Source organism: Tyto alba, unplaced genomic scaffold (genome assembly GCF_018691265.1).
Source record: "Tyto alba isolate M040663 unplaced genomic scaffold, T.alba_DEE_v4.0 Super-Scaffold_10, whole genome shotgun sequence".
Taxonomy (NCBI): Eukaryota; Metazoa; Chordata; class Aves; order Strigiformes; family Tytonidae; genus Tyto; species Tyto alba.
The window spans coordinates 15,457,687-15,480,514 of NW_024881262.1; the positions used below are offsets into that span (position 1 = coordinate 15,457,687).

Below are 22,828 nucleotides of genomic sequence, written 5' to 3' on the forward strand. Positions count from 1 at the left end.
AGATGTTTGTCATATACTTGCCAGATGTCACCGAATACTACACTTAGACTGAAGTCCGCAGAACTTACCTTGCACAGTTGTCATGCTAGAGTGAAACCAAGTCTTGGATCAAGAAAACCCAAAGGACTCTGGGGTATCTTTGCATTTCTGGTTTTGTTTGTTTTGGATGTTGCCCTTAAGTCCTGGCAGAAAAGTTGATTCTAACAGCCCTGATGCTTCTAGTTGACTTGTTTTATCTTGTAATTTTTAGGAATTTGCATTAATGAGTGTTTCTCTGGATCTCATTTTACCTGTATTGGCTGCTGATATGTCTTTGTTTCTTGGCTACACTTTACTTTCTGTATTTTAAAGATACATTTTACAATATGCGTATTTCTCTTAAGGCTTACAATTTAACAGCTAGGGTAATTAGGAAATCCAAATGGCATAAAACTGGTGCATTACCATCCTACTTTTGCTGGCCCAGTGGAGGCAATGTGGGTTTTCTTCCCTGCCTGCTAACCCAACTATTTGTAACTGCTATACAGAAGCATGCTTGATGAAGTATTTGCTGCTCTCTATTATTATTTAGGTTAAGAAATTTAATATCTTATTAAAGCATAGATATTCATAGAGCTATGAATAAAGTAGAAAAAGAGCTAAATTTTCACAAACTGTGCTTGTATGATAGTTTAGAGGCGGTTGCATTCAGAATAGGCTTCCTGTACAAAAAGGGTTTCCTCTGCCTTCCCTGTAGAGGATCAGAGGAGCCACGGGAAAGGCCTGGTACTAAATTAATTTCTTATTAATCTTGCCCTTGCAGTCTTCAGCAACTGGTTCTAGGACTGTGCATCAGTCTTTTCATCTACGTATGTATGTAAGCCTTGCTGCAAACATCAGAGGGCTTGAGAGGTTAATCTGGCCAGTGGGAAGGGCACAGGAGGGATCAGAATAATGGATCCTTCCAGAAATTTCGAAGGACTCCAGTGGTGCTGGGTCATTCTTTAGCACTTTAGATAACAAAGGAGTGACTAATTCCAGGTAGTCTAGGCAGCCAAGAATCAGAGTTTAGCCATAAGGGTTTTTTTTAAGAAGGTCTGGAGGCATCATTATCTATTTTTTTGAAGTTCTAAACTTGAAATAGCAATTAATTGACTTAAACTCAGCTGTTGTCTTACAGGTGCTAGTAGGTGTTAAAGCTAGCAGCCTGGCCAAATTGCAATCAAGAAGCTAAGTAACTCCTGAAAGCAACCATGCATATAGACTGTCTGAAGGATGCATATGATTGTTTTTGTGCATGCTCTCAGTAGAAGCTGGTAAAGATGTGTGTGTGGGGTTCATGGCAGTGCACAGCTGTTCTTTTTCTGGTGGCTGGGTGCTGAGCTGAGAAATGGCAGTCAGCAGAGCAAAGCAGCATTAAATGGCTTTTATCTAAACAAAGTGGTACAGGCAGCTGCAGTTCTTAGACTAATGAGAAATGAAGAAAAGGGCAGCACAATTGAGTGTTGCTCTGTGAAAGCTACTCTAAAAGTCACAGCAGCTTTTAACAGAGCTACTGTCAGCAGAGTGTTTACTCTTTCTGGGAGAGAAAAGCCTTCATGGGCTTTCTCTAAAACCTTTAAAAAAGAAACTACTTCAGCTATTTCGAAGCACTTGCTATTAAATTTCAGGAGATGTGCTCATAGCACGCACTGTACCACCTGTAGAGTGTACAGGCTTCACTATTTTAAAGGCCTGGTCTTCTTGTTATGGCTTTATGGAATTCCTGACAACGCTGAGAATGTGGCAGAAAAAGTGACCATCAGCTCTGTCAGATAAAGTGCTTAGCTTGGATTGACTTTTGCTCCCTGAGCCCCAACACATAGGAAATACATAGAACTTGTACTAAAAATTTAGATTTCTTTACACAGCCCTGCCTTATGCCTGTGAGTCAGTGTGTAGCTGTTTAAGTCCATAGGTGGTGCTAAAGGAGTAACAACCTCATTGGTGCCTCAGCTATTTTGCAATTTCCTAGTCTGGATTTTTTTGCAGGCATAGAGGCAGTGTGAAGAGAGGTAGGCTTTTTTTTCCCTGGAGTCATTATGAGGTGGCATGTGCAAAGGTAAGCAAGATAAACTGTTGAACAAAGTGCACCTACAATTGGATGCTGCTGATTTTCACCGAAGAGCAGGCTGGGGAGAGCACACATGCAGAAGTGGTGATCTCTGGGTGTTCTGAAGGCTGGAAAAAACACAAATCCCAAAATTTGCACCATGAAGAGCTCCAGAAATGTCTTCTATCTTCTCTTCTTTCATGCTGGTAAGTGTTCTCCAAAACCTTTTGCTGTGGCCTGGTATCTTTGGGGTTGACTCCTATGTGAGAGGGCAAAGGGAAACTTGAACCATTTCAGAACTAATCTCATGTGGATAGGAAAAGAAAAAAAGAAAGAACAGGAAAAATAGAAAAGGAGTAGAAATAGCTGTGTTGAACACCATGTATGTGTCTTGACTCATTGGTGTCAAATGTTGTGTTTCCTCAGCATGCATCTGCTTCTTTTGGTTCAACGGTGTCTGTTTCTCACAAGTGTGAACAGTTCTATCACATTTATTTTGTAAAAATAGAAATAATTGCCTTATTCCACTTGTCACGCTCTGTGCAACATGTTGGCTTTCTCCTTTCACTCCCAAATTCTAATGGTGAATGCTTTTAATTTCACTGAAGATGTAGATGCCATTTCTGAAGCACTCTATAGTTCTTCAAAAAGACCCTAGTTTATATATTTTTTTTAATTGTTTCTGTTGAAAGCCCTTGATAGTGTATTAATATCTGTGTTGGCCATTTGGTAAGAAGTTATACAGTGTAGTACTGTTGCTTTCAGCAAAGCAGTCAATTGGACGTTTGCCGTATTTCAAATGGAAGTTGTCAGCTCCTGCCATTTCATGCTTTATGTATATCTACAGATATACAGAAGGGCCGAAATTGTGAATAAACTGGGGTTCAGATACTGATCTTCTGTTTTAGGGTGTTCTTGGTTGGCAGTAGGAAGAGAGTCTCAGTACAGACCTTGTCTGTGCTCAAGCCCACTTCAGGTGGGTTGACTTGTAAAGAAGGAAACAGGAAATTGCCTGGGATCTGGCTTTCCTCTAGAACAAAGTTCAACAGTTTGGAAAAGGACAAACTAATTACCTCTTTTAGATGAGTGAGGAAAAAGCAACAGATTTATTCTGTTTCACTATTCTGGCTGAATACAGAACCAAATGAGATTTGTTTAATGTTTTAGGTGTATATGGCTAATAATTTCTTCATACAATTCATGCATTATCTCCTGTGTGTTTATATGTAAAACCAGAATGCGGAGGCTGAAGAGTGGCACTTTGCCATACTTACATGAGATGCTGAGACCCCAATTTAATTTCCATTCGCTTGTGTTTAGAAGAAAAACCCCAAAACCTTTATCAATGAAAACATAGGCTCTTCTTCCTGCCTCAAGAAATTAATGCTGAAAATTTCGGCCAGGGAGATGATAAGTTTCTGTGAGGTGACCTTTTTCTAGCCGTTGCGCTTCTCATAATTCCTTCAACTCAGAGGTGGACAGTTGTTTCTCCCTCTACTAGCACATGCTGCCATGAAAACTTCCAGTAAGCTTTCCAAGTCTGACTTAATGTTTGTTGACAGCAGTAGAGCTGGCTCTGAGTTGCAGTGGGACAGCAAGCCAAACCCTCTGTTTCAGTATCCGGGTGCAAAACAAGCTTTCTGACACCCACCATCTTGTTAAGTTTGCAGCCACTAAGTCAGAAAATGTGCGTGATTACTATTGAGCACTAACAGAGTAATTTTAACTTACAAAGTTAAATGTGCTGTCTCAACTGCATGACAGTGGTAGGGAAGTAGAGGGCCAGCTAGAGCTTTTAGAAAAACGCGTGACAAATAATTTACAGAAGATTCCAACTTAAAAAACAAAATTGTAGAAAAGCAGTGGAATGTGGTGTCCCCTGCTTACAAAAATGATCTGTACCTGTTTATCAGCATAAACCATGCTTGCATATGCATTTTATGTACAGCTGCACCATTTGTGCATAATGACATATCCTTATAAAAACAACAGAGAGTTTGGAGCTTTGGCACTTAGAAGGGTGGCATTTGGGCCTGCTGAAAGACACATTTCTTCACTGATCAGTGGAATCTCCACTACTAAACTTGAGTCTTTTCATTCATGGAACAGCCTTCCCCTTTTCATGACTGTGGAAATGGCCACTTATGAAAGAGTGTTTTGAAGGGACAAGTTTACTTTTCTAGTTTTTGTAATAAGCCTAATGGCAAGGCTCTTGAGCACCTAAGATGGCTTTTCTTGTTCAGACCAAAAAGGGCTGGAGCAGGACTGCAAATACTAACTAGCAATTCTTGAGGCAGAGTTGTCTTTGGACAGTCTCTGTGGTTTTGTAGCGTATCATTTTAAATAATCACTGTAAACATTTTTTACTTGAGAAAAGATGAGGTATTCTTCAAGGTTTTAAGAGCAGTCTGGATGCCCTGACCTATTCTGTGTTCATTTCTTATGTCAGAAACAAATGCCATTGGGTTTCAGTATGAGTCTGAGCCTATCCTTAGTCCAACTCAGGTTTCCAGTCCAAAAAACTTCAGTATTCATGTACATTCAAATGAAAGTGGGAACTATTTCTGAAGACTCACTGTTGAAAGAGCCCTGATTTCTTTCTGTTTTGGGAGGAGGAACAGAATGAAAGGTTGGCTATTCAGGAACCTTTAAATGATAAGCTTTGTTACAAAGGCACTGATATGTTTTATGTTTTTCTCTTGGTATTGTGTTTGCAGCTCTCAGCCTGGAACATATCCGGTGGTGCACTGTCTCTGAGAAAGAACTTTCCAAGTGTAATGAAATGAGTCAGGCCTTCAGTAGGGCTGGCATCCTTCCCCCTCTGCAGTGTACAGAGGCGGGGTCAGCTGCTAACTGTACACAGATGATCAAGGTGAGTGACAGCAGTCTCATTGATTTAATTTCCCCCTGTACCTAGTACACAGCTCTGTGGTGAGTGTCTGATGATCCAGGCAGCTGACCATATGCTTCCTGGCATTTATGTCTCTGAAAAATCAAAGCATATATTTTTTTAAGAAGTCATAAAGGTATATGTATGAATGTCAGAATGGTCCTGTGTTGTCTGTTGTGCTGGTCACATGGCCAGTGATTAGGAACAGAGCAAAGGTCTTAAATATTTCCTCCCAAAAGCTAATCTTTGATTTGGGAATTGTCAGATTTATTTAGCAGATATTTAAGAAGGGATGGAGCTATAAGATGCAGACAGTAGCTAAAGCTGTGCTGCTGAGCCTGTAAGTAGATTGTATTTGGATAAGCTCTGGATCAAATTCCCATTTCGGGGTCCCATCATGGAAATTGCTGTGTATACAGATGAGACAAGCATAAAGCCAAATCAAATCTCCTAATACCAGAGTACAAAGCAGCAAGTAGGGTGAGCAAAAAGGGCACACAAACCCTGCTGTATTAATTCAGCTGCCCAGAGCATGCTCAGTTTCCAAAAAGAGCACAGCTCTTGGAAAGATTTTAAAGACTGTAAATATGTGGCTTTGCAAAATGATGTATGGAAGATAATTCTCTCCTTAGGAGGAGGTGGGAGGCAACAAGTGGATATTGGAGGAAGTGTAGAGGCAGGTAGTTGTGGTCACCTTCACTGGCAGAATGTGAGGGAAAGGAGAGGACGTATTAATGTTGCCTCTATTAATAAATAATATTCTTTGTGTATCCTGTGTTGACATGCCCAAAAATCAGGATTTTGTATAGGAAATGCAGCTCGTCAAGGACAAGAAGTTCAGAGCCAGGAAATGAGGCCTGGCAGAGTAGTTTGAAGGGAGACGAGGCAGGTGGTTGTGTGGCCAGAAAAAAGGGAACAAATTTCAGAAATTGGTATCTTGTAATTTTTTGTCAGCAGAAGCAGAAGGGTTGTCTGGCTGCTAAAACTACCACATTGCCTCTTGATAAATACTCTTACTGAGAAAAGGAATCAAGACTGTATTGAAGAATGTTAGGAGCAGATACCAATACATATGTGGATCTTACCTTGGGATTAGACAGGAAACACTTTCTAATGTCAGATCTTCTTAAAACCACTTGACTGCAGAGTTAGACTCTGCAAAGCAGGTTATTAGAAGGGCTGATGAGTGTCTGCTTCTGAAATACAGTGCACATAGAATTGCATTTGGAAATATATATTCCTATAAAACTTGATTAGCTGAACTCGGAAAGCTGCAGGTGGATAGCATGAGTACGTAGCTTTCCGATAAAATGAATTTCCACTGCAAGGCTTCTGATGAGCCTTGGTCCTTGGGACCTCTTTTTTCATGTGCTAATAATCTACTAAATGTTTAAGCTGGCCTACTCTACGTAGGACTGTGTGGAACCCCTGAGTCCATATCCGCACTGAACTCTGCTCTTTGAGGCCAAAAAAAGGAGTGGGATGCAATGGCTGAAGAGGTAGAGATATGCTGTTTTATAACACTGCATAACTCGGACTTAGTCCTGTGAATGTGTTAGCACATGGATAAGGTAAAAAACCTTTTTTTGTTGAAGGTGTTTAAAAATTGAAAAATGTCTAAATATTAAACCAGGGAACCTAACAATATTTAGTGTGACCAGAGCTATTCTTCAGCAAGTCTTTAAACAATTCCGTAAGTGATTCTCAAATGCTGACACACAGGAGTAAAGTCCCTCTGAAAATAATTAACCAGGGTATTACTATCACACATATCCTTACCAAAAATTCGTATGTGGAATAATCCTTTACTTTTGCTAAATGTATTGTCAAATACTTGCTAAAAAAAAAGAAAAAACAAAAACAAAACCCCACACTGTTGTTGATATGCTGCCTCAGCAGTGATTGTATGCATTTAAAGGAGAAGTCTGTAGTCTGTGAACTACTTCATGTTTAATACAATAATAGGCATTTTTTTCTGCCTTGTGCTGTTAATTATACACTGTTATTTATAAACAAGCTATTGATAGGAGCCACTTCTGCTAAACAGAGCTTAAAGGCTCAGCTTTCCCCTCAGGAAAGTGCTATCTCACGTAGAAATATGTCCATGTAATACAGTCCTTGTCTTCTGTGGCTGGCCCTTCCCATTTTATCTGTGCTGTTTGCTGTCTGCCACCAATTCTAGAGGCTCATTTTGTTCTCTGTGAGGTTAAGGTACTTACAACTCCCAGCTTCTCTTCTTCCTCTCACTGTCAGGTGTCCCTTCTAAACAACGGGCCATATTTGATTCCCTAAACTGTTGTCCTGTGCTTTGGCTCTCACCAGTAGAGTATCAGTAGAGTATCAGATCTATTTATTCCAGAAAGATTGTGTCCATTCTCTAAGATGCAAATATCTTCCAACCCTAACTCCTCTCTGTGTTTCCTTGGAACTTTGTTCAGCTCTCATGCGTGAGAAGCAAGTCTCGGTACATCTATTGTATCAGCTAATTAATGAATAGAGTATTTTTTTCTCCCTTGAGCCAAATAAGTAGAATATTTCAAATTACATGGCAACTTCAAATCTGATTTAGGTGTCAACATCAATGTATTACCTATGCTCTCACATGATCCCTTAAACGTTTTTCAAGCTTGTTATGCAGCTCAGCCTGGGGGAAATTGTTGTGGTATATTAGGCAGCATAGTCCTAGCGGTACCCTGACCAATGCTCAGCAAACTGCCAAGGGATGGGAAACTAAATTACCCGCCTCCAGTGCCAAGCCGGAGGTTAAGCAAACTGATAAGAAACTTGGAATCAGCTTACAAATGCAAAAGGTCAAGCTGCTGATTATTTTCTCAGCAGTATCTTGTCTCTGTGCAAGGTGCCCTCTCCTGGCTTGCAGCAGGTTCAGTGTGCAGAGCCGGGTTCAGCTGCTCAGCGCTGTGTGTAGCGGTTCCCTAGTCCCGGCTGCTGCAGGAAGGCCTATCCCGCGCTATCCAGAGCAGTCCTGCACCCGCAGCAGGATTCCAGCCAGATAGGTGTTACAGTCAGCTGCAGAGTATTGTTGGACACCTTCCCAGCAGTGGATGCCCCAGATTTGTGTTCCCTCACTTCGGACAGTCTTTTTCGATGCTTTCTCCGAAATACAGTGTCATCTGCTCCCCCTCTCCCCAAATGTGTGGCTGTTTGCTGGGGTACGAGCCAGCATGCTTTAAAGTTGCTTTTGAGTACACTTTGCCATTTAGATTTGACCAATCTAGTGCCCCAGAAGACTAGTTCAAACTATCTGTGTATGACCTCAAAAATATATTTATTTTATTTAACTCTTCAAGCTTTGGGGCACTAGCTATAGAGGTGAATGAAACTCCAAATTGATGGGCCTTAAGATTCGTCACAGAGCTACAGGATCCATTTCTAAGATTCCTTTGGACTATGAAGACTAGCGAGGCCATCATGGTCCGGGGATGGTTTCTGTGTTATTTCTGAAGGGAGGTGGTTTTGAAGTTCTAAAATCTCTCTTGGTAATCGTTCTTCAGAAATTTGAGTGCCCTTAAAAGAACTTTTTGGAGAAAAGAAAACTCACAGATACAGATTAAGGGGCCTCTTCTCCTACTTTAACGGGTACTCTGCCTCTGGCTGTTGAGAAATACTGATAATTAAGCTTCAACATAGATTCTGCCCTTGTGTCTGCACAGGATGATTTGGCAGATGCAGTGACACTGGATGGCCGTTTGATTTACCAGGCTGGAAAAGAGCATGGTCTGAAGCCTGTGGTTGGGGAAGTATATGATCAAGGTATACTCTGACTAAATAACTTTTACATCACTTAATACAAGCTTTTTCGTATGCAATTTTACTGTTTCCATTTTATTTTGGGGTCCTCCTCTTGAAGATTCTAAACAGTGGGTAATGGTCAGGTTCCCTCTTGGATGTTCCTGTCCTGGACAGGGTGTGTCAGGGAAAGAGGATACACAGGGCCGTGGCAGAGTCTGTCCCGAAACAGTTAGGTCAAAATAGCTGCTCCTGTGATAAGTTTGTTGGGTTCTTTTTTGGTTTGGTTTGGGTTTTTTTGTACTGTCTTACTGCTTACTATCTTCTCTGTTCCATGCTTTGCAGCTAAGTTAATGAATTGCAAAGCATAAGTTGTTACTGGATTTATCTCTCAGTCCCATAAATTAGAATAGTTACATTTTATTTTAATAGTGTATATGATTATCTGCTACCTGCTGGAAGAAAGGAAGGGATAGATTCTATTCCTTATCTGGGTGTCCTTAAGCTTCGAGTTCCTTTCAAGACAGAGACAATAATTCAGTGGTGGCTTGTCATCCCGACTAAGGGCTTGGTATCAACATGTTTGTGTAGTTCAGAGCTGGAAGATGTCCCCCATAGCTTTCAGAGACCCAAGGGAAGGAGCAGCTCTGGAAGAAGTCTGCAGGCACTGGTATCCCACCACTCTGCTGTGAGATAGAACTGGATTTGGTTTGCAACTGGGTCTTAGTGTGATGTGGCCAAGGCATCCACAGAAGTGCCTGTTGGGCTCAGTCCGCAGGGACTTGGATCACCTGCAGCAGCCCCCCAGCCCCCTGTTAACCACATCATGACCCTGGCAAGGGAACTGAGCTTCAGATTCTCAAAACCAAATGGGCCTCATGATCCAGAGGTTGGCTATCACCATTAGTCAGGTTATGAGCTCAAATCAGATAAAAGTGTATGGAGTTTAATGATTTCTGATCTAAATAAAGTCAGATTGAATGACCTTATGGTGACTTCAGACCCTAAACTGTTGTCTCTATGAGTTATATCAAACTGCAAAATAATGTGAATTAAATAACTGTGGTGCTCCAGTGACATTAACTGGCTATGCTGTGCCAAAATTAAGATCAAATTAGTTGACAAAGGGGGAATAATTTTATTTTTTTTTTTTTTACAATTAATTACTGGTTTCATACCAAATCCCATACTGAATCCAAACCACAGCACTATTCTAGCTACTAAGAAAAATTAACTCTATCCCAGCTGAAACCAGAACAGGTGACCTTCAAAGTTAGAGCAGATTGCCTGTGGCCTTTAAGTAAGACATTTCACGCTGAAAAGATAGTGGAGGACTCACAGTCAGCAGGTTCTCACCAAGGATGTGAACAATGTGACTTGCCTGTGGGCAGGGGAGCCACAAGAGGCCACAAATCAGTGTATGTCACTGTAATCCTGCTGCGAGGCTACTTTGGTTGCTTCCTGTGCTGCAGAGATTGGGACTTCCTATTATGCCGTGGCTGTGGTAAGGAAGAGCTCCAACATCACCATCAACAGCTTGAAGGGTGTCAGGTCATGTCACACGGGCATCAACAGAACTGCAGGCTGGGATGTGCCGGTGGGCTATCTAATGGACAGCGGGCGCCTGGCAGCAATGGGGTGTGACCTTCCGAAAGGTAAGAGTTACAGGACAGTGCCCTTCCATATGGTCTTGGGACCCTGTGTGTGGTCAGAAATGTGTGGTTCTAGCTGCTGCTTTGTTCCTTGGCTTTGATGCCCCTTGTAAGATGGAATAGACCTGATGTAGGTCTGATGAAGACTGCAGGATTTTTTTTAAAACTTGGCAAACCATCTTTTAAGAACAAAATGACTTATCCGTTCTAAGTGTTTTTAGAGATGTACTGTGGTGATGTGTTAAAATAAGATTGTAGGATCTTGTTTACGCATTGTTAAAAATTTCTCACTCTAATTTCACATTTAGCTGTAAGTGACTATTTCAATGCAAGCTGTGTTCCTGGAGCAAATGGTGTAAACTATCCCAAATCCCTCTGTCAGCTCTGCAAAGGGGATTCGGCTGGGCAGAACAAATGCAAACAAAGTTCCCAAGAGCGATATTATAACTACAGTGGGGCTTTCAGGTAAGAATCATGGTGCTCTCAATTTTTCGATCTCTGTGCTCTATCTACAGCCATCATGTCCAGGCCTCACTGATAGGAAACTGAAGCCAGAGATCTTCTGTTGATCTTGTTAGAAAATCTGCTGTTGTGTTACGACAACCATGCTTTAAACCTAGAGACTGAACAGAAATAATTCTAAACCCACTGTTTCAGGTATTAATACCTGAGTATTAAGCTCAGATAGATACTTGGCACTTACACTGGGCAGAGAAATCCCATTGCTGTTTGCTCAGTCCAGCAGCTGCTAACACAAGTCTGAGTGTTTGTTTCGGCAAGTTGTATCTTTCTCAGTAAAACCTGATAATCCTTGGAGTCTCGGAGCTGAACTGCTGCCCTACTCAGCTATTTCAGTCATCCCACCTCAGTTGCACTGAATTATTGAGTTGCTCTTCCCTCCATTCTTGCATAGCAATCTTTACCTTATTTCCCTTCTCCCTGTCTGTGTGCTATGTTGCAGCTCCCAGTCCCTGAGTAATTGCACCAACCAAGCAAGGGCAGAATTTGCTTGTGTGAAACACTTGCTTCTCTCTGTGCATTCCCCAAAGGATTGTGCAACTGCTTTAGAGAACTCTCCTGGACGAAGAAGGTCATGGTGTTTGTCCCAGGCAGCACTGAACATCTTGTCCGTGTTCACCAAATGACAGTGATAGTTTACTTCATGCTCTAACAGCCACTAGTCTCTGCCTTGAGCAAAACTCTCAGTACAAGGGAATAAGTCAGTGTCTGTGGCTGATGGAATGTAGCATACAGCCCTCTGGCTGTCAGCTGGCAGTGTCCAGTGCATGGGAGCTGTGCTTTGTAATGTATCTTCATGATTGGATTTATATTTATTAGGTGTTTGGCTGAAGGTGCTGGAGAAGTCGCTTTTGTGAAGCACAGCACAGTGCCTGAAAATACAGATGGTGAGTAATCCAGAAGCTTGTTCAATAGTGGCTGCAAGGTCTGTAATGACAGTATAATGTCAAATGTTTGATTTCGTTTGAGTTGAAGAATTGGCCAAAAGTGCTCTAATAGTTAAAACAGATGTACCCACAGATGTATATACCAGGAGATAGAGGAGTCCATGTGATGATTTTTTTTTTTTTTAAATGCTTGACAGTTTCAGTAAGGGTTAAAGGTGGGATCTTAAGCTTCTTCTGGAAAGATAGCTTAAACAGCACTAAACTCTTAGTTTTATACAGACCTGTGCTGTTACATTGCTCCTGCCTACCCAGGGATTTCATCAGAGACTAGCAGAAAGTTCACAAGATGTGGCCTGCCCTATCTGGAACTTCGTGAAATCTATCTTGAACATAACAATACTTTAATATCATGGGCCTGCCTGACCATCATTTATAGGGGGGAAAAAAAACACAACCAACCAACAAAAAAAAAAAAAAAAAAAAACCAAAACAAAACAAACCAACAACAGATGTTGCATGTGAGCCTAGACTTAGGGATGCTCATGATACTGCTGCAGACCCCAGTACAGTTCAGTGCAGTCTCACAAGTATTAAGCTGTTTATGGTCTTACCAGAGGTACAGGACTAAAGGATCATGCAGATGCATGGGATACATCATCAGGATTTGTTCACAGATGCTCAGGAGATGTGTGTTCTGCTCCACGTGTGCATGTGATGCTTAGAGCAGAGATGGAGCCAGAAGCGTCAGCCCCACCTGATGTCTGTTCCATAAGCATGTTCTGTCTGATTTCAGGAAGAAGTCTTTCTTCGTGGGCCCAGCGGCTTCGCTCCCAGGACTTCAAGCTTCTGTGCCGCAATGGCAGCACAGCTGATGTGACAGAGTGGAGAACCTGCCACCTGGCCCGAATCCCAGCTCGTGCCGTGGTCGTGCGGCCTGACGCAGATGGGACAGTCGTCTTCCAGCTCCTGAACCAGGGACAAGTAGGACACCGTTTTGTCATCAGTGTGTTGCATTTTAGAGGGATTCTCCCACCCGTCTAGCTGAATTGAAGACAGGATATCTGGGCACCTTCAGCTCTGTGGGGTTTGAAGGGGTATGGCATGTCACACATCCCAGTAGAGGGAGGGATGTGTGACAACTGCTTTTTTTCTTTCTTTAACACAACAGCAGAGATTTAATGGGGTAGGCACCAAGTTTCAGATGTTTGACTCCGCAGCCTACGGTGCCCAGAATCTTCTGTTCAGAGACGCCACAACAGAGCTTGTTGCAATCACAGCTCAGAATTACCAGGCATGGCTGGGTGATGAGTATCTTCATGCCATGCAAGCCCTGAGCTGCAATCCCAACAGTAAGTTGTCTTTAGATTCTTATTCATAACCAAGAACAAAGATAGCTGATAAGAGACAATCTATTGTGCTTTATTTTCTTCTGACTCTTGGAGGTTTACGGCAAGGTGCCAGCCTAATCTTTGAGTATGGAGAAAGGTCACTTTTTGACCTAGAAACGGTGTCACGTTGCACAATGCTTTCCTGTGCAAATTGGCCCACTGTGTTGTAAGATGCAGGCATTTTCGACCCTTTTTGCTGTGTGAGAAACATTAATCTGGTACATTGCTACTGCTACCCAGTACTCCACTTCTTACCTGCTAACAAAGGGAAATAGTAATATGTTGCTGTGTAAATCCTCAGGTAGTCTGTAAAGAAGGGATGAGTGGGTTCCTAGCAGACAGTTTCTTCCAGAAGCTGAAGAAACCTTCAGCTGCCCTTTCTTGAAGTGTTAACAGCCTTTAATACTATTGGAAGGATGCAGAAATGACTTGCTGTGTGTTCTGGCAGACAGAAACACAAGTTGTAAAAATCCCTGCCTTAAAAAGATTAATAATCGTGGCAACTGAGCCTCCCAGACATCCTCTGTGCTGTGGCAGAGCCCTCCAGCTCCCAGAGTTGTCACTTCTGGGCATTGCTCAGTGACTGTCAGCTGTGAGGATGCCTGTGTTCAGGGTGGTGTTTTGCAGCACTCAGCTAACACACTGTGGCCGCACTTAATGGTCAGCAATTGTAGTTCTTGTTCCTTCTCTGTGGATAGGTTTGAAGTGTGGATATACCACTCATCTGGAGACCTCTGTGGTTGCTCATCAGGTGCATGTCTGAGATGGAGAGAAACACAGAAGTAAACATTTTTAATAACGTGTGGTATATACGTGACAGTGGGCAGTGGGTATCCCTCCTTGTCTGTTACAAAGAAAATGAACTGTCTTATTTGCTTTCTAATTTTGTGCAGCATTACCAGAAAGCCTGAACTGGTGTGTTGTATCCACTGAGGAGATTTGGAAATGTGGTGAAATGGCCATTGCCTTTAAGAAAAAGAATTTGAAACCAGCAATTCAGTGTATTTCAGCCAAGACAAAGGAACAGTGCATGGAGCTGATCCAGGTAGGCTGCTACAAACCTTGTGCAATAAACCAGATTAACACCAGCTGCTAATGGGTAGGCAGGATCTGCTGGCTAGGTAGGATCAGAGAGATACGCACTTTGGTGACCAATAGCAATACTGGATTTCAGGAAGGTGATCTGTAGCTCACATGGTATGGATGGGCCTGAACCCTGATGATATTCAGTTGTGATCAGGCCACTGTTGCCCATCTAACTCAAGCCTGTATGTATGAAATCTCCTGTCCCCATTTCACTGATGATGCTTTATGCAGGTTTTGGGGAGTTTCTGTAGCAGTGTATTGCTCTTCTGCTGTCAGACTTGCCCTCTGAGATACAGCAAGTACGATGCTAGAGGTGTTGTCATTGTAACAGGGAAGGTATCTGCTGTTTTTTCACAGAAATCCCAAATTTTATTTTATTTTTCAGAAAAAAGAATGTGATGCTGTAGTTCTGGGTGGAGCTGATATTTACACAGCTGGGAAGACATACGGCCTTGTACCAGCTGCTGGAGAAAGTTACTCTGGTAAGAAGGTCAGGAAACATAAATATAGACCTTATTTTTCCAGGTTGTTTAAAAATGGTTCTAAAAGCACAGCTTCTGTTCTGTAGCCCTGTTGGGAAAACTGTTTTCAAAGGAAATGAGAATTACTATCCTCCTGTTACAGACAGAGGAGGAAATAAATATGGGATGGGTTCCCACAGTGAGTTTCTGGCGGTTTTGAGTCTTGTACCTCTTTATTTGTCTTTTCAATTCCGCAAAAAAAAATATTTACAATGGAAAAAAAAAATTTCACAAAATCAAAATACTTTTAACACAAACAAAAATACATAAATTACGCAGTAGATTCTAGTTAGAAATAAATTCTTCCTGTCAGTGTGGCTACTTCAGAGTCACGGATGAAAAGAGGACTTGTGGGCATTGTGTCACTGAGGCATAATTTCAATATGCTGCAAAACTCATGGAAATTTTAATACAGGTTTGAGTTTTCCCCTAAAAGTAACTTCTTAAAGCAGTTTTGACAGGTCACTAATGACCCAAATATTGTTTTTCAGGGGGATAAGATCTGATGTTAACAAGAACACTTCCATGTTCTTCTCTAGATTATTCAATTCCAGTGCATAGCAGTACCAATATACAGGCTATAAGTGAATGCAACATTGTGAAGTAGTAGAAGTGAAGAATAATTACATGTACATTCATAATTCTTGCCTTGCTGATTGTTGGTGCAATTAAAGTTGGCACCATCTAAGTGTAATGGATCTGTAGATGATCATTAAGCAGTGGGAATGCTTAAAGGAAGCTGTAATGCATTTTGGTTTTTTTCTGCAAGCTGATGACAACAGCAGTGCATACTATGCTGTGGTATTGGTGAAACGAAATCAGTCCAATGCATTCACCATCAGTGACCTGAAAGGGAAGAAGTCTTGCCACACAGGACTGGGGAGAACTGCTGGATGGAATATCCCCATTGGTATGCTAATTAAGAGGGGCATTATTAAGACCAGAGACTGTAATATTCCTCAAGGTAAGACAACAGTATTACATGTCAAAAATGCAGTAACAGTCTAACTATAAACTTTCATTAGGGAAGTAATTTGCTATTGCATAGCTCTATATTAAGCACCTGTTTGTGAAGGGGTGTTGTGTTTTCAGTGTAAAGATCTGAAATTTTAAGTTTGCCACCAGAGTAGATAAATGGAGTGGTCATAGTGAGAATGTTACATCTAGCACGAAAGTATTCCTTTCCCTCTTTCTTTTATCACAAAATTGCTGGCCAATTTAGGTTGGACCCTTCCAACCTGTGGAGGTCACCCAGTCCAACCAACTGCTCAAAGCACGTTAGATCAGATTGCCCAGGGCTATGTCCAGGCAGGCTCTGTGTAACTCCTAGGATGGAGATTACAGATGACCTTGCTGGACACCTGTCCTAGTGTTTGACCATCCTTCATATAAAGAATTTTTTTCTTGTATCTAATCAGAATTTTCCTCCTTGTAACTTCAGTCTGTTGCTTCTTGTGCTTTTGCTCTCCATCTCTGAGAAGGGTCTGGCTTGGTGTTCTTGAGAAGCCCACTGTTTAAATGAGGACAGCAATACACTGCTAGTTGTCTTACCTCTGGGCTGACCAAACCCAGCTGTCAGCCTGGTATGTGATGTGCTCCAGCCCTCTGAGCATCCTACCCTCCTTCCACTGTATTTGTTGTAGGATGTCAATGTCTTTCTACCACTGGAAGCTCAAAACTTGGTACAGGTGTCAGAGTAGAATGATCATTTCCCCTGGCTGCTCCACTAATACAACCCAGTATGCCATTAGCCTTCACAGGCACAAAAGCACACTGCTGACTCTTGGTCAACTTGTTGTCCATCAGGATCCCCAGGTCCTTTTCTTGCAGGGCTGCTTTTCAGCCTGCTAGTCCTCAGCCTTTCACAGTCTTGTTCTATCCTAAAACCAGGATTCTGCATTCTCCTCTGTTGAACTTTGAGGTTTCTGTCATCCTGTTTTTCCAGCCTGTCCAGATTCATCTCAGTGGCAGCCCTGGCCTCCAGTGTATCAAACTACAGAAGGTTTATTCCAGTTTTCAGAAATTTATTTGAAGAGTCCATTGCTTTTTGTGTTTAATCAACTTTAAGCTTATCATGAAAATCCTGCTTTCGCACTTGTCTGTCTCAGCATTTGCTTGAGGATATTGACCCAAGTCAGCTATCAGTAATAAGATAGTCACAGAAACTCACATTGTCTATACAGACATATCCCTGCTAAATGGTACTTCCAGCTCTGACATGTCACTGCAGTGATTGATTCATCCCTGTCCTGAATTTTACTGCATTTTTTTCAAACAGTATTTAGTAGTGGAGCAGTGTAGCATAACAGGCAAAGGATCTGTGACCACAGGACTCCAGATTCAAATTTTGCTTGCCTATTTCTTATCTCCCAGGAAGCTCTTTTGTTTCATTACATAATCAACTAAGTGGTGCTTTGAAAATATTTTAAAAGTTGTAGTTTGTGAATTACAGGAAGGCAGCTGTAACTCATGGTTCTATTGGTCTACTGAAACCTGCATTGGTTATAATTTCATTACAGTGTAACTACCTTTCTTTCGAAGAGCTCGCACTTTTCACTACTTACATGGGTTTGTCTTTCCTTCCCTAGCTGTGAGTGAGTTTTTCTCTGCCAGCTGCGTGCCCTCAGCTGAACAGGACAATTACCCACCAGAACTCTGTCAACTGTGTATTGGAGATGATAGTGGAAACAATAAATGCAGTGCAAGTAGCCAAGAACGTTATTACAGCTACAGTGGAGCCTTCAGGTAATTAATACATAGGGCTCTTATTTAGTCTGTCAGCTTATCAAAATGCAAAGAGTGCAAAGGGGAACTATTTTCCACCCCAGTCAGCAAAAAGTAGTTTCTGTTGCTACAGTTAGATATCATGTGCCGTAATTGAATGTGTCCCCAGATGCCTTCAGCAATACAGGTATGTCATAAGGCATCACATTAGGTCATGCCAAGCCTTTTGCCCGCTCCCTGGCCCGCAGCCAGCCAGATTACCACCAGCCAAATCCATGTCTCTGTTTACAGAGCCATAGGCACCTACCTAGTGAGGACCAAGTGGATTGTCGTCCGTCTCCAGTCTTGCTTTAATCTAGTGTGACAGACCGTCTGCCACTCTGAATGGTTGGGTCATCCATAAAGAGCTTTAGTGGGGAAGCAGGCAAATAGTAGCCAGTATCTGTCTGCGGTGAGTGCATGCTCAGCATGGCAGGCTAGTGAGGGGAATGGGGCCTCACTGTCCTTACTGGTTGGTGGCTGTATGTGAAGGTAAGTTTTTGAAGAGCACAAATGACTATGATCAATGTTCAACTATCAGATCTTCTTTAAAGCAGTGTTTGTTAAAGGCACAGGGGGGAAACGGTAAAAAATTGCATAAATACTTTGTGTAACAGCAGACATGTACACATGGGGCCATACCCAAAGACTATGAAACTCTTAGTAGTGTAACACTTCCTTTTCCTGACCTTCACCTCTGAAGGTAATGGTGCGTGTAACAGAGCTGGCAGCGAGCGGTCTTTTTCCTTCAGGGGAGGAGACTTTAACAGCAGCTGCCTGTTAAATGTTGAAGTGCTAGTCTTTAAATAACTACTTTTTGCAAATCTATTTAGTTGTGTCCAGCTGCTCAGCTGTGGTCCATGCCTTGCAGGCAAACTCCAGATCCTCTGCTGTACTTCATGGATTAACAGAGCTGGCTACCAGTCACCGAAGGAATAAACAAGTGCTGTTATAGGCTGTATGAGCCTTGCTTATATTCTAAGGTTGTGCATTTGTTAACAGGGCCCATACAGCCCAAACTTTATGTGGAGATCACTTTTTTTAAAAAAATGTTTAATTCGTTGAGCAATACGCAAAGTTTTAGGTGTCTAGAAGGTTAGGATTTGAGTGAAAAATGGAGGGTCACAAATTTCTGCAAGGTAGGGTTGGGTCTAGCTGTGGTGCTTAGGTGATCCCCTCTGAAAGAAGAATGACCTGCGGAAGTTGGCTGACATGAGCTTAAAATGCAGCCTCAGATTTCCAGATTCCTTCTGTTCTGGATATCTTCAGACTAACCTGACTAGAGGTATGAGAGGTCATTCAGTTTGTGTATAATTCACTGTTTGCACTGGATTAAACTGTGCAGAGTACTGAAAAGTCTGTTGGGAACAGCCTTTTCTGATGGGGAATGCACTGAACAGCACCTACCGAGTCCTCAGGCATGACAGTGTCAGCCACATGGTGACAAGACCTTTGATTATAACTGCTCATGTTAAAGCAGGTACATGTGGAATAGACGTATTTTTGGTAACTGTTAGCAATAATAACTTGCCCTCACATTTTGTACTGCATAAACCATGCTCAGTTACAGCTTTACATCATCTTGTTTTAGGAAACACTTCTTGAAAACACTTGTAGAATAAACTACAAGATACCACCCACACATCCTCTGCAAGCACACCCTACCCAAAATACCTGGGAAGTTAGATCTCTCTGCTAGCTCGCCCAGCTCACTGAATTGAGTTTGATTTTATTTACGTGTGATTTGCTGTCTGAAGCAAGTGCCATGCATTTCTTCTGTCTGCTGACTTCTTATTTCAGGCCTAGCAAAAATCTCCTAGCAGTCTGTGCCATCTGTTGTATCATGCACTAGACGCCACCACAATATAACGTGGGAAATGGCAAATGCTGGTAGAGGTGTGGTGTTCTACACCTTTACCCTGAAACCTTCTGGAATGGGATAACACGCTTGTAGAAGAGGAGATTTTAGGGTGCCCTTGGCATGTTGGGCCACTTATGCTTCAGAAAATTAGGGGAAACTGAACTTAGTTCTGGAACAGTACCCTTAGAAACTGCAGTTAGATCAACTAGATATCTTCAGTGTGCAGGGCTGTAAAAGCAGTGGCTGCGCAAGCATCAAGGTCACTCTACCTTGGAAATAAAAGGGAAAAAAAAAGTATATGTGCGAGTGTGCACACATGCACATATGCAGAATTTGATAAACTCTTCGGCTGTGCACTCAAAGGATTTTATTAAAAGTCTTAATGACATATACTTTGTACATGGTTTAAAAAGGAGTGAAAGCTGCTGCTAGTAGATGGGGAGTATTTCACCAAGTACCACATCTTTTCTGTTTCTTTGCTCATCTAATATTGACGTTTTTCTGTCTTTCTTGAGCTATATTTAATTAAAAAAATCCTGTTGTATTCTTCTTCTAAAATTCTTAATTCAGAATATTGTTTTAATACATTGCAAAGATGTTGGTTTTCTCTCCTTTCAAGATGCTTCACTTCTGGTTTTACTTATTGCCTTAGAGTCCAGTACATTTCTTTGCAGGAATGTATGTAAGAAAAATTGAATTCTAAACCTATCAGTTATTAGAAAAAAAATGGGGTTCACATAAAGATGCTTTGAATTGAATTCTTATTTCATTTCCCACAGGTGCCTGGCACAGGACTCTGGGGATGTGGCCTTTGTCAAGCACTCGACAGTGTTTGAGAACACGGATGGTACTTAGTTTTGCATATCTCTCTATTATAATTCAGTTCCTTTTCTTGAACCTTTTTTGCTCTAAAGCGTTCAATGACTGACAATGACCAGCTTCTTTTTCCAGGTAAAAATACTGATCGTTGGGCCCAAAACTTGAAGTCCAGTGATTTCCAGTTACTGTGTCCAAATGGTGCCCGTGCAGAAGTCACCCAGTTTGCTGAGTGTCACCTGGCTCAGGTGCCAGCTCAGGCCATTATGGTTCACCCAGATACAAGTGTTTTTGCTCTGTATGGACTGCTGGACAAAGCCCAGGTAATGATGATCCATTTATTCTATGGGGGAGTTAACGTGTTGTCTAACACAGACCAAGGATAAAGACAGCAGAACCATACTGCCATATTATGTTCCCTGCATCATGGTATTGGCAGCATGTGCACTGTGCAGAGCCCTGTTGTTGGAGTGGGATGGACAATGTAAAATACAGCCTGTGTAATTCTCCTAGTAACACTACCCTCATGCACAAGGGATTTTAACTTTTTGCCCAGACACTGGTTTCAGTAGTAATTTTCCTAGAACTTAAGACATTTTCCCAAACTGCATGACTTTGAAGTCTACAAGAAACGGAGTACATGCTAACACTTCTCCATCCTGGAATTTTCCTAGGAATGCAACAGAATGTTGCTGGATGTATTTATGCTGCAGCCGTGTACATGGTAAACCATCTAGGCAGACCATGCCTGGCTGCCACAGCTAGGTTCCTGTCAGTACTGTACTTAGCTAGTTTAAAAGCAATACTGAGTATCTCCATGACAAGCTTCATTTATTTCTGTAATCCCTGTGCAGCCAAACCCTGTATTACACAACAATATTTAGACAGAAGAATTTTTTCAAAATGCAGCTCTTTCCAGATAGTAACTAAAAAACAAAAATCACAAATGCTTTTCTTAAAATTGCCAGTGGCAGAATTCTGTGTCTAATCTACTGGAGCATCTAAAAGCAAATACATAAGGGAGATTCTGAAGTTGTATATAAACTTTTCACCTACAAAACGGTTCCTAATGTCTTTCGTGTTGTATGAGAGGAACGTGGCACTTAATCTTGCAAAATACTGGAATTTTTGTATTGTTTTTAGGACTACTTCGGAAATAGCAGCAATGGAAATGGATTCAAAATGTTTGATTCTTCAGCTTTCCAAGGAAAAAACTTGATCTTTAAGGACTCTGCTGTTGAGATCGTGCCAGTAGAAGAGAGGAGGACATACGCAGAATGGCTGGGGAGTGAATATATTGAGTCCCTTGAAGGGATGGAAGCACCACAGTGCTCTGGGGCAGGTAATAAGATCAGACAATACCTACTCCTGACTAGTGTCATTCCCCTTCTTCTTCTCTGTCAGATACAAGGCTTGGACTAGCATGGCCCAAGTGCCAACTTCCAGGCCACCTCTGCCCTACCGCCATTTCTTCAGATAAGCTGCTCTGTGGATAACGTGTTGTGCTACCATTGCAATGCCTCTTCCTGCCTCTTTGCTGGGCAAGTGCTACCAGCACTCCCTCCTCAGGGGAGTGGGTGGGACTGGAAGCTGCCCCTGTCCACGTGGATGGGGTGGAATTTGGGGCAGAAGCCAGCAATATGGTGTCAGCATGGTTTACAACGTCAGTCCAAAACTGGAGCATCTTTGCCATCGTTGCTGATGTTGAACCACCCTGGGCTGGAGGATTCCCAGGTACTGTTAGAGGGATAGTGGGTTTCTGACCTGTAGAAGAATTTCTGAATCTTGGAAGGCAGTATCAGAAATCTTGTCTAGTGAATCCTCTCTGGCCTCCTGGCTGGTTACAATCAGATTCCTACATCCCTGCTTATCCCATCCTACCCTTTGTTGGGGGCAAGTTTCTCCTGAACTCTGCTACCAGAAGAGGTAAGTGCGCAGAGGATGGACAGACTTTGGACAGAGAGATGACCTGCGGTCCAGAATACAGCTTCTGCCATGGGCAAGGTCCTCCACGTTCCAGTAGAAGAAGGTAGGGGGAATCTCCAAAGTCACTGGACAAAGAAGGCGGCCAGAGAGACTTGGAGGAGAAAAGGACAAAGGCAAATGTGTGCATCCACTGAGCTTACTGACTTTCCACAACCAGTACTCGCTGCTTGAGAGAGATGTCATCTGCCCTGTGATCTTTAATTCCATGCGCCAAGAAACTTGTGGCTGTCCTCCTTCCACATGGGTTATCCTGAGTGCCTGTGCATGAAACTTGTATTTGCTGCTGTTAGTGAAACAAAGTAGTTCAACTCTGATTACCTGTTTCTGTATCTGCTGGCTTGTAGCATTGGGTTTTTATTTTTATCCATAGCTGCAGTAACAACAAATGTTGCTGTGCTGCTGGCAAGCAGCGTCCTCCTGACTACAGCTACCACCCCATGATCCCTGGGATGAAAAGACATTCGGCATGATAAAAAACTGGTAAAACCAGATAATAATGTAAATAAGTGAAAACAAGAAATAAACATGAGAAGTAATTACAGTTTATCTAGACTTCAGCCTGATAGCTCACTTTCTCTGGGAAGTTAGTATTTGCCTCTCCTTTTCTGCCCCTCAGTTCCATTTGCTCCAAGGTTACCTGG

General features: G+C 42.1%; 1 protein-coding gene across 2 annotated transcripts; it reads left to right on the forward strand.

Annotated features, from left to right (window-relative positions):
- Positions 1-718: 718 nt before the first annotated feature.
- MELTF (melanotransferrin) lies at positions 719-22,731 on the forward strand. 2 transcript variants are annotated; one of them, XM_032986793.2, is made up of 16 exons: positions 719-2,277; positions 4,789-4,943; positions 8,633-8,732; positions 10,181-10,363; positions 10,669-10,825; positions 11,699-11,766; positions 12,560-12,747; positions 12,935-13,115; positions 14,048-14,199; positions 14,626-14,722; positions 15,531-15,725; positions 17,350-17,506; positions 20,165-20,232; positions 20,337-20,524; positions 21,345-21,543; positions 22,558-22,731. In XM_032986793.2, exons 1-16 carry the CDS (start codon positions 2,232-2,234, stop codon positions 22,626-22,628), a joined length of 2,205 nt encoding a protein of 734 aa, XP_032842684.1. In that variant the 5' UTR covers positions 719-2,231; the 3' UTR covers positions 22,629-22,731. The 2 variants fall into 2 exon arrangements, with proteins under 2 accessions (XP_032842684.1, XP_009971726.2); XM_009973424.3 differs by having other exon boundaries at positions 21,345-22,731.
- The last annotated feature ends 97 nt before the right edge of the window (positions 22,732-22,828 follow it).